This window comes from Carassius gibelio, chromosome B2, assembly GCF_023724105.1.
Source record: "Carassius gibelio isolate Cgi1373 ecotype wild population from Czech Republic chromosome B2, carGib1.2-hapl.c, whole genome shotgun sequence".
Classification (NCBI taxonomy): domain Eukaryota; kingdom Metazoa; phylum Chordata; class Actinopteri; order Cypriniformes; family Cyprinidae; genus Carassius; species Carassius gibelio.
The window spans coordinates 29,476,294-29,488,475 of record NC_068397.1 but is presented as its reverse complement, the minus strand read 5'-3'; the positions used below and the strand labels follow the sequence as shown (position 1 = coordinate 29,488,475).

Genomic DNA, 12,182 nt, shown 5'->3' with positions numbered 1-12,182 from the left:
ATTCTATAAGGTTATTTTTCTGTTCTGTTTTATCCTGTGGCTGTGTTTTGTTAGATTTTTTACAGGTCAGTTCTATTCTGCTCTGTTCTATAATATTCTGTCCTCTTTTGAACACTCTGCTGAGTCAGAGTTGGCAATCTTTATGAAACCACAGCACACTTTTCAACCAACTCAACCCAAACCGCTGACAAAAAGAACCACAATTCCAGAAATCTTCCTAAAAAACTCTCATGCTATTATGCAAATGCTGTTGGCAGGATGTATAATCCCAACACTTCCTGTGCGGGATAACAGAGCTGCCTGTGTGCTGCAGTATCACACTATGACCAAAATGAATAGTCTATTTCACTTAGTGTATGTGTAAATGAGTGTGTGAGAGAGTGTGTGTTCGTTCTGCCTGCTTTAGGGCAAGATTTCACTATTTAAGGCAATGTTTGAAGTGCTACTCATTCCTATTTAAATAATCCACATGCAATTTAAATCTGAGAGTCTGAACATGCAGAGAAACTGGGTTTGTGATCTGTAAGACACTTTGCATGGCATATATCTAGAAGGAACATACTGTAAGTATGCACATGCGAATGCTAGGTTTGTGTAGATAACTGATATAAGTAGAGGTTGTCAGTTTAAAATAACTTTCATTTGCTCAGAATGATCCTGTTACTCTCTATTCACTCTCCATTTGATGTAGTTGTTGACTGTTCTTCATGGGTTGCAGCTTATATAACCTTTCGTCTATGCTAGTTGCCAAAACAACATTTTTAATTTTATAATTTTATAAATAACTTACAAATAAAATAAATAACACTTTCTCACACAATATGATGAGCATTTAAATCTATTTTTCCAGATTGTAAATTAAATAATACATTTTTAATTTATATATATTTTTTATTAAATATATATCATTTGTATATATTTTTTTTTTCAAGATGCAGGACTATGTATATCCATGATCCTAAAATAACACTAAATTCCCATTACACTGCCCCTGAAAATGCAACGCAAACTCACACTATTAATTGCATAGCACTATAATGCATTACACTGTGCATTGCATTCTGGCACATTATGCAATGCAACAATGTGTGAAATCAAACTTTCACACATTGTGTTTCATGCACAAAATGTTTCATGCACTTAGTTATTTGTGTGCACATTTCAAGTTGTATGTGTGATTATACATGTGTGGTTGTATTTACTGTGTACGGGGACACAGAACAGGTGGATGATGGGATACCTGGGGGTTTTCCTTCTGTTGGTTCCATGTTTAGATGTCACAGAAGGAATTGCACACAGATAGCACAGTATGTTCACACATGCGCGGGATAATAAGAGGCGAGCCGCTTGCATGGTGAGGAAGCACACACGGTTCTGGCGAAGCATCATATGGATTATAAAATCAAAGCTGTAGTTTGAAATGTCACACACACACACATATGCACACATTTTATCGCAGTGTAATTAAAAACTGAACGCCTGCAGGGTATATGCTATATATAGAGCACGGCGCTCCGTTTGACACGTGATACGGATCCTCATACTTCCCACTTCTGTGAGACTCTGTGAGCTGAAAAGTATTTAAAACAGCAGCTAACTTCCACACTATCAGATCACAGGCTTAATCTGTATCTAATGCTGTTATCATTTCAAGTAATACGCTTATGAATATGCACAGAAATCCATGTGCTTTGAATACATTATCCATTCCATAAATGAAGTGCGATTCATCTAAAGAAGATGAATTACTCAAAGACGCATTTGGTTTTTCTAAGCCCGCTGAGTGTGCTGAACTAGGCCAGGATGATGATACTAATAATAAAAATCATCTTGATATTTTTCAGCCTTTTGATAATATTTGATATATATCTCTATATTTATGTATTTACTCTGAAACGGCTTAAAAGGAACCATCATTTCACCCAAACAGCCGTGGATGCCAAGTCGATTTAAATGATTGATGCAAGAAGTAAAAGAGCTAAAATCTAATTAAAAATAATCATATTTTTCACTAAATGGAAAACTGATAATCATTTTCATTTATGTGCACCTAAATTATCATATAAAGTACATTACAACTATTTTTAAATGCTGTGCACAGACTTCAGTAAACATTTTAATTGACTGACACAAACTGAATGAATCAGAGCTTTAAACCGACTGATTAATGCAAGAACACAGCAAAAATCGAATTCAAAATAATAGTTTTTCGCTAATAGGAAGAATATGTAATTATTTTCCTTTTTAAATGCACCTAAATAATCATACAAAGTAAATTTTAAGACTTTTTACATGTAACATGCATACTTTAGAGAAAATGTTTCAATGACTGATGCCAAAAGTTTATAGTTGCTTAATTCCAGAAATGAAATGCAAAAAAACTAATTTAAAATATGTTTTTCATGATCTGACAAAAGAAAGAATAACATGTATTCATGTCCTTTACATGCACCTAAAATATTTTATAAAGTATATTTTAAAATGCTACATTCAAACTTCATTCAATATTTAATAATTTATTTAATTTTTAACTGATTCATAGAAATGGCCAAATAATTGGTGCAAGCTGCTTATTTTGTATACTTATATTCAAATGTACTCTGAATATTTAATATTTCACTCAGCTCTACTGCAAACACATCAACTCAAAACCACAGGTTACAAAAGTGTCCTTTATAATAAAAACCAAATACTCAAAATGCAAATAAACCATAAAAACCGCACGCTAGATAAATTCGATTCATGTTACTTAGTCCGATGGGATCAAGAGTTCAAATTGCACAGGAACTCTTGGGTTTTTCTGCAAGTGTTCATGGGTTGGGAATTGAAATTATGTTAATGCATTATTCAGCAGTGTAGTGAGCGCGAAAAGCGGCTTCAGATATGGACAGTGGTCATTAATCTGAGGCTATTACAGGAGACTGTGCAGCACAAAGGCACAGGATAAGTGTGTTTGATTCTTTAGGCCCTTTAGACACGTGCGATGCATGTTGTGTGTGCTCACCGCGTGTGTGTAAGTACTGTAGGTGCTGCTGTAGGTGCTGAACGGCAGGGCCACGGTGGGGTTGAAGATGCCAAACTGGCCGACCATCTGTTGCATGCGGCGTATGGTCCTCTCTTTATCAGTGTCAGCGAACTTTACCACCAAACTCGACGAAGCTCCCTGCGAGAGACACAAGGACAGTTGTACTGTTACACTGCAACATGCACACATACATGAATGAAAATCATCATACTGTATTCTACGCTTCTGTAGCAAATGGTAGCAAATTTGAAATATTAATATAAACTACAGACAATTAGAATAACAACATAACATTTGTCCCTTTTGAAATGTCAAAACATCAGTGCTCTTTTATTGTAATTGCATGCAAAAGAGAAGAAAGAAAATCATGTGGGTATTAATACAATAGTTTTTTGCACTCTATAGCAACTTCTCCATCTTTGTCACCTGTTATTTTACCAACCCCATCTTTTTTCTCTCTCTTGGTGCAAATAAAAAGTGCAGTGCAACATCTCACAATTGCAAACACGTGGACTCATTAAAAGGCTCTTGATGATTTACTGCACCACTTGACCTTTCGTGTGCTCGGCCTCTCTGACCCGCTAAACCAGCACGAGATCGATCGCCCTAAAGGCCACAATATTCCCCTCATCTCCCAGAGGCTCTGAAGATCTGGACCTCTGGGGATTCCATCAAAAGCCTACACAGTACTTCAATACAGATTAAGGGTGAAAGTGAGCATCGTACTGAGGGACCGAGCACTTGAAGTGAGCACTCAGAAGTACTGTATGTGTGCATCCTACACAAAGACTTGTCACTGCCACTTTGGTCTAAATTAGCATTGATTTTGAAGTAGCAAAAAAAAAAAAAAACCATGAGCATCAAATCTAGTATTGTTATGTAAAAAGCAAGAATGCCAGAACAGCTTTGAGATCTGACACTGAACAACAATGTGACAAACAAGCTGTAAAGTGATGCTGAAATATATTAATGCATTAAAATTGGTATGGTGGAAAGCGTAGCTCTGTAGGACTCAAACGAAGTGTAAGGCTGAGCTGTTAATGAGGACTTTGCTAACTCAACGCATGGCTCTGAATGTGTAATGAGGAACTATTAAAATGTCCCTGAAACTCAGTACAGCTGAATGCTTTCTCGCTGGCTCTGTTCCAAAACCTATGTGAGCTGTCTACACAGTCAGCAGCCTTCACACGCAGCATGTAAACTAGTTTGGAATGCACTGCATTAGCAGCAAATGCACCAAACTAAATTGTTATGGGTTTGGCAAGATTTTTTAATGTATAAAGGCATCATTAAAGTGATCAAAGATATTATAATATTGTGAAATATTATTACAATTTAAAATGACTGTTTTCTATGTGAATATATCATAAAATGAAATTTATTCCAGTGATGCGCAGCTGAATTTTCAGCATCATTCCTCCAGTCTTCAGTGTCACATGATCCTTCAGAAATCATTCTAATAGGTTCTGATTTGCTGCTCAATAAACATTTCTGATTATTATCAACTGTGAAAAAAGTTGTGCAATTTTTGTCTTTTTTCAGGATTCTTTTCTTCAGGATTCTTAGATTAATAGAAAGTTCAGAAGAACAACAATTATTTGAAATCAACACCTAACATTATAAATTAATTTCCTGTCATTTTTTATATATTTAATGCATCCTTGGTGGAAAAAAACTATGAATTTCTTTAAAAATAAATAATATAAACAAATATAAAAAAAAAAATAAATAAAATAAATATACAACTTTTGACCGTTAGTCTCTGTGATTAATTTTTAAATTGAACAATGCGTATAAAAAAGAAGAAAATAATAATAGTGAATACTGAACCTAATGGTGCTGCTGCTCTGAGCAGTTTTTGATCAGAATCTCCTCATTGATTTCATTCTCTTTTCAAGTCAGATTGGACACCAACCACCAGCTGTTATCTTACCCAGAAATTTGACAAAAGGTCTAAATCCATAATGAAGGTGCACCAGACAATGATATTACAAAGACATTCAATAGGTCAAAAATGAATGAGAAGCAGCTTTGTGAAAACAATTTACCGTAATCACAGACATTGCTTTCTAGACGGGATTAGATTTCTCAGAGCAAGTCATTTGATCCGTAATTTTGTGCAGGAAAATTACAGACTTGTTTGATTTTGGCAGAATTAAAGTCACAAAGCAAGTCTGTAAAACACACATTTACCTGACCTCCTCAGGGAGGTCTCATTCACCCAAAAATAAAAATTTGCATAGAATTTACTTACACCCTCAGGCATCCAAAATGTAGATGTGTTTGTTTCTTCATCATACATTTGGAGAAATGTAGCATCATATCACTTGCTCATCACTGGATGCTCTGCAGTGAATGGGTGCCGTCAGAAAGAGAGTCCAAACGGCTGATAAAACATCACAATAATCCACACCACTCCGGTCAATGAGTTAACATCTTGTAAATAAAACCAATCGATTTGGTTAATAATCCATAATAACACTCCCCCCAGAGAAGAAGTCCATCCCCTGTTGTCCTCTCAAATCAAAATCCACCAAAATATTTGTTTAGAACTGTTTTCCTGCATGTAAACAGTGCTTGATCTCCAGATTCAGATGAGTTAGACTTTTTTCACTGGAGAAAGCAATTTTATGTATAAAGCAATCTTATTTCAGGTTTTGAATTTGTTTCTTGCAAGCACACAGATTTTGGCTTCACAAGATGTTAACTAATGGACTGGAGTGGTGTGGAATATTGTGATGTTTTTATCAGCTGTTTGGACTCTCGTTCTGACGGCACCCATTCACTCCAGAAGATCCTCTGGTGAGCAACTGATGCAATGCTACATTTCTCCAAATCTGTTCTGATGAAGAAACAAATCTTGAATGGCTTAAGGATGGCTACATTTTCAGCAAATTTTCATTTTTGGTGAACTGTTCCTTTAAAATCTTGGCTGCGTTGGCCATTCAAACTCATTTCTCTTACTCATCCGTTCTGTCGTCGAGTATGTAAATGCTTTTAATTATCGGTATGCGAAGTGTGTGTGAGGGTGAGATACGGCCTTGAACGTTCATTTGAGGATAATTACTCTCAAGGTTGAGCTGAACTCCAAACACACATTTACAGTGGCTCATCAGAGGCATTTCTCCACCTGTCTTTCGTCTCGGTGACAGTTAGACGCTGTCTGAGTGTTTGATCATCTGTACTCCTCCCTCTCCTTCTCTTTTTCTCTACTTCTTGTCCTGCTCTCAGGGGATGGAGAAATACACCTCTTTATCTGTCCTTGCAATGCGTGGCAGAGGAATTATTCATCTGAACCTCAGAGATGAGGTGGGAAACATGCAGAAGGAGTGTGATAAAGAGAGCGAGAATAGCACACTAACATACTGCTTGTGTGCTGTATTGCAGTGTGCAGTATGTATACTGTGAATTTTCTGTGTAAGGAATACCCAGATGGTGCATGAGGAATCTGCAGCATTTTCTGTGCTGATTTTGACTGAAAAGCTTTGGAATTCTGCAAAATAGACTTAAATTCTGTGTCTTTATTCATCCAACCTCACAACATTTCGAACATGCATGACTTGTGCTGTGAAGGAGAAAAGATTAATCATAGTAGTGGATTTTTGCATGCAATTAGACCCCAATTGTGACAAAAAAATCAAACGAAGACATCATAAAAGTTGCTATAATTCCACGTTTATGGAAATCATACAATAGGTATGCTGTTTGTGAGAAACAGACTAAAACTGAAATTTGTGATCAAATTTTACGATATGTTTCAAGATGTTCCTCCTGTATAAGGTTTGTTATTTTGATATATGCTCAAAAATACTGCACTTTAAATTAGCTATTTTTCATAAGCAGGTTGTTATATATCTTATACTTCAAAAAAAGAGAAAATTTTGCTTAATAACTTTAAATATTTAAATGAATATAATATTACAACTATTATCTTTGTGCAAGTTAAATATTATTATTTTATTTTTTTGCAGATTTTTAGAGAAGATTTACGATTTTTTCATTCAAGTTTAAATCAAACCATTGTAAGATAGTTTGGATATATTTTATTAGAATTTTACATATTAAAAATAATAGTTATTAATATTTGCAAATGAATATTATGCATGCATATAAGTTCATATTTACTGTATATGCTTGCAGTAAGCTAGTAGTCCATTCAGAAGAGAAGGCAGGAAGAAACAGAGAGCCTGACAGCAGCTCATTTGCACTTATATTGGGACTGAAGCTGTTTGAGCTCGACACATGACAGCAGCTCTGCCTTCAACATCCACAGTTCATGTGTGCGCATGCTGTCCGTTAACTTGTTCAACATTCTGTCAAAATGCATATGAATGCATAGGTAAAAGTGAACATTATAGGTAATTTCCCTTTAAATGCATGCACCTCATACCCCAATTAATACGATCTTATAAAAGCTGTGTGTATAATAGTGTGTGGTTGTACTCACTGGCATGGTCTGACTCCCGTGCAGCCCACCGATGGCAGACTGAGCCTCGGTGTGTGTTGAAAACTTTACAAAGGCGCAACCTGCAAAAACACACACACAAACAAAAGAAGAGCAGAGAAATAATGAGGAAGACTGGTGGAGGTTATGAGCAGCGGAGTGTGTGTCTCTGGTGAACGCAACACTGGAGATGAGAGAGAAGACGTGCACATGCACACAAACAAAACACTCTCTTAGAACACCTTATTATCCATATGTGCACTATGTATGATTTATTTTATGACTGTCTCTAACCGGATTAAGCTTACTGTACTGTATTTGATATGCAAGTTTCTAAGGCTCGACATGATTCAAACTCAGCTAAAAAAACAATGGTACACAATCTACTCCAAGCCGAATTCTGTCGTCTTGTCAGAGAGTTTAGACTAGTAAGTGAAAGGTATTTTAGTGTAATAAAGAAATGTCCACCTTCAGCTCATGCAGTCAAATCTTTACTGATTTTTTATAAAGTCAACATAAGAAAAATATGAACACTGGACTGAAGGGACTTCATCTCTCAATCATCATTGTATTAAATTATAATATATTATATTTGAATGTTTGACTCAAGCGGGTTGAGCGGACCATTACATGCCAGGCTTTACAGTGGTAATAATCACAACATATCCGTGCATTGAAAGGTCACGTGATCGAACGGCACAGCTGATCATCAAATCTTAATGATTCCTTGTTGAGTGCAAAACCTCTCACATCGTTTCTCTCTTCATGATTGACCTCTCTTGCTCTCCCTTAATGGACACAGCGATCGCAGTCGGTGTAAATAATTCCTGCCCAGACCGAGCCGGGGTTTGTCAGGTGACATCAGCCCCCACCGTTCTCCAGAATGGTTTCTTCCATGTTTGCACTGAGAAATCCCATCACAAAGCGTCGGGTTGACGTGCACGTGTTCGAATAGACTGACGTGGTGAGATTGAATGTGTAAATAAAAGCACTTCTGCTCAATGTCCAATGCTGCTTTTCTGTTTGTTTTTACTTTGTCTTTTTCTATTGAAGGTCACTATTTATCTATTTATTTTTTTACACTGAACATAAAATACCCCTCAGACTTTACCCTGAAAGACACGTGGATGTCTGTCATCTGTCATTCACTAGCGAGCTCATAAAACTGCTGTGAATGCTGAAGAAAGAAAGAAAACTCACCTTTACTGTTTCCATCAGGGCCTCGTAACACGGTGCACTCTTCTATCACTCCGTAGGGCTCAAACAGGCGGTACACGTCCTCTTCTGTCTGCTGCTTATTCAACATGCCCACAAACAGCTTCCTGTCCTCTGAAACACAAACACACAAAGAGAATATATACTTCTACTGTATCTCCACACACAAAAATGGCAAGAGGACAGAAAATCAGAGAGAAGATTAGATATTTAGGCCACGAAAATCAAATTTGCAGTTTGTAGACTGAATCATAGTCCTGGATGGTGTCAAATAATCCCAAAACAATAAAAAATCAACAATTGTTGCTGGCAGAAATGTATCACATCGGGGGAGTCCGATTCACAAACAAATGACTCTTTTGAATTGATTCTTTAAATGGATCAATCAAAAAGACTCCCACTGCTGCTTAAAGGGGTAGTTCACCCAAAAATGAACATTCTGTCATTAATTACTCACCGTTACTGTCGTAAAGCTATGGTTTGAAACACTGATGTCACATGGATTATTTTAACAATATCCTTGCTATGTTTCCACCTTGATCGTGTCTATGCTAGGGACAGGGGGTCTCGAAAGGCTTCAAAAATATCTTAATTTGTGCTCCAAAGATGAATGAAGGTCTTACGGCTTGGAACGACACGAGGATGAGTAATTAATGACAGAAATAACATTTTTGGGTGAACTATCCCTTTAACCATTTTAATCATTGTAATGAATGATTCACTGAATCAGATTCATTCAATGATGTCAGAATCAAACTGTATAATATATAATGTATAATACATATTATATGATATTTAGATATGTTTTAAAAATACATTAAAACAAATAACAAAAAAATATTTAAACATTCACAAAAGATGTTTTTTTGTCATAGGCTATACATAATTAAATAATGCAAATATTAGAGTACAAATACAAATATCAAAATGAATATACAAATATTTTAGACATGTATATTTCTAAAAAATGCATAAAAATAAACTAAAGTAGAACAAATTTAATAAATAAATATTTTTAGTTTGTAAAACATGTTAAAACATATCGGGGTCTGAATTCTATCATAAGGTCTGGTTTGTGCATTATCAGGCCTGAGGCTGCAGCAGACTTCATCATCTTTATGAGTCCAGGTCTGGTGTCTCCCCATCAGCACTGAGCTATATACAGCAACACACTAACGGCCAGAGACACAGACGGAGAGCTGCGTCTATATACAGCATCAGTAAAACGCCATCAAAACCTGGACACACACACACACACACACACTTCATGGCCCTGATGGAAACAGTAAAGGCTACACATCCTTCACTAAGCTCTCCTCTGGGATGTGTTACATCTGTGAAGCTTTCACTTAGCTGTAGAAAACACTCGCACCTAATCCCAGAATAAAATGCATGCAAATAGATTTTATTTTAAAAATGTTTTTAATGTTTTTTGGATTCCTTGAGATATTAGTAGTCTTTATTTAAATATTTTTATTTTTACATTTTAAGTTACATTTTTATTAATACTGTTGTGTGTTTTAGTAATTCAAGTAATTTTAGTCTTTGTGTGTGTGTGTTTGATGCAAAGAAATATGTAAGATTAATTTTAAGGGTGTGGCAGGAGAGTTGGGTCAGTTTGAAATATGTATCAGAAATATCATAATGAATCTGATTCCTAAAAGTGGAGCTCTCACGATCTCCACCAGATTGTGAACTGATGACCACATGATGGAGTGTCACAAATCCAGTTTTTTTGTCCTTGCTGTTCAGCATCCCAAATGAAATCAGTGCTTTCTCTGTGTTCTGTAAAGTGTAGTGTGCACGTGCCCTGAGTTTGAGTTGTTGATGCGCTGCTTGTGTTACAGATGCAGAAATAAACACACACCAGCACAGCATGTATAAAACAAGACTCTCAAGACATCTCACAGCGACACACTCTCTTACCATCCAAACACTCATTCCCACTGCTGTTTACCCTTGAAACCAAGTTGCATCATCTCTCTGTGTGTGTGTGTGTGTGTGTGTGTGTTCAGTGCATTGGAGGCAGTAAGTCTTTGAGATCTCTCTGCGCTGCTGGTTGCAGACTATTGCAGTTGAGTTGCAGTGCTGTGGATCTGTGACCTGTAGCCTTTAATGAGAGAAACCACCTCACACACACATGCACACACACACACACACACATGCACACACACACACACACACACGCACGCACGCACACACACACTGCCTGAAACACAGGCAATATGCTGAAATTCAGCTGGGTTTATTTGTGCTGCTGCTCTCTAGAAATGGACCGTAGGAAAGAGAAATCACAATGATATCTTTGTTATTTCAATTGTGGCTTCTCGACTGCAGTGGAAACAAATGGAGAATAAATGGACATGTTTGCTTAAGTCTCCTGTTTCTCAGATGTTTCTCCTGAGAAAATCAAACATGTCTCAACTCATTCTCACGTCTCTACATTTTCTGTGGAGATTTCCAAAATGTCTCTTACACAAGGGATTCAAAACATTTTTCAAAATTTATTCAATTTTTATTTTCCATTTTAGTTTAGGTTTTAGTCATTTTATTTTTTATTTAAATATTTCTATAAATAAAAATAGTTTTAATAATTTTATTATTTATACTAAAACTAGTTGCAGATGCAACATTTCTAATGTTCATTTAAGTTGTAAAAGTTTTTCATCTAATATTTAAAAATACCATTTAATAATATTTAAATATACCAAAAATTGTTTTTCCTGTCTATATTCTGAAGGTTTTTACAGAAGGGTTTTGTTCTTATAGCTTTTGCCAGATTTTACACATCATTTTTCTAAACAAATGGTGAAAATGTATTATTGTATTATAAAATGTATTATTTGTATTATGTATTATTATGTATTATAATAATTAATGTATTATTTTCTGGCTGTTGCCAGTATTTTCTGATTTGTCCAAAATCCTCTCAGTAAAAAAACATATTTTGACTGTAATTTGTAACAACTTGCACATAGTTCAAAATGCATAAACTTTTACCCCATTCACCTGTAAAAGAAATAGAGATGAAGAAATCAGAGGTAAAACATCGGCCACCCAAGATTCAGAAAATAAAAAAAGTTATATTCACAAGATGAAATAATTATAAAAAAAACCTGACTTTAGTAATTTTAGGGAGAAACATCTGGAATAAAATTAAATATTAAATAAAAGCAACTAAAAATATATATTGAAACTGCACTGTGCAACACACTAATAACTAACAGACAATCCTGTCCATCTACATGAGATACTCAAACAAACAACAGTGATTCGTAAGCACCACAGTCCCAGTGTTTTGGGAAATCAACCTTACTTAAAAGTTGTCTCTGCATATTAAGCTGGTACAGAAGAAAGTATTCTAAAGGAAGCATCTCAAGAGCAATCTGTGAGTAATAAAACGCTCCTCTCGGTAACTGTCACTTTGATTGACAGACACACTCAGTTGCTGATGATGCAGATAAATTACCTTATCCGTCAATAAACGCGTACTACAGA

The 12,182-nt window shown here is 35.7% G+C and overlaps 1 protein-coding gene across 1 annotated transcript in view; it reads right to left on the bottom strand.

The window, feature by feature from the left end:
* The window catches only part of LOC127951120 (CUGBP Elav-like family member 5), a 164,611-nt gene that overhangs the window by 23,912 nt on the left and 128,517 nt on the right, over positions 1-12,182 (bottom strand). Inside the window, exons 4-6 of the mRNA XM_052548787.1 lie at positions 8,670-8,798; positions 7,473-7,552; positions 3,005-3,163 (exon numbers count right to left, since the gene is read on the bottom strand). Coding sequence (XP_052404747.1) covers positions 3,005-3,163; positions 7,473-7,552; positions 8,670-8,798 — 368 coding nt within the window. The remainder of the gene's footprint in view (positions 1-3,004; positions 3,164-7,472; positions 7,553-8,669; positions 8,799-12,182) is intronic.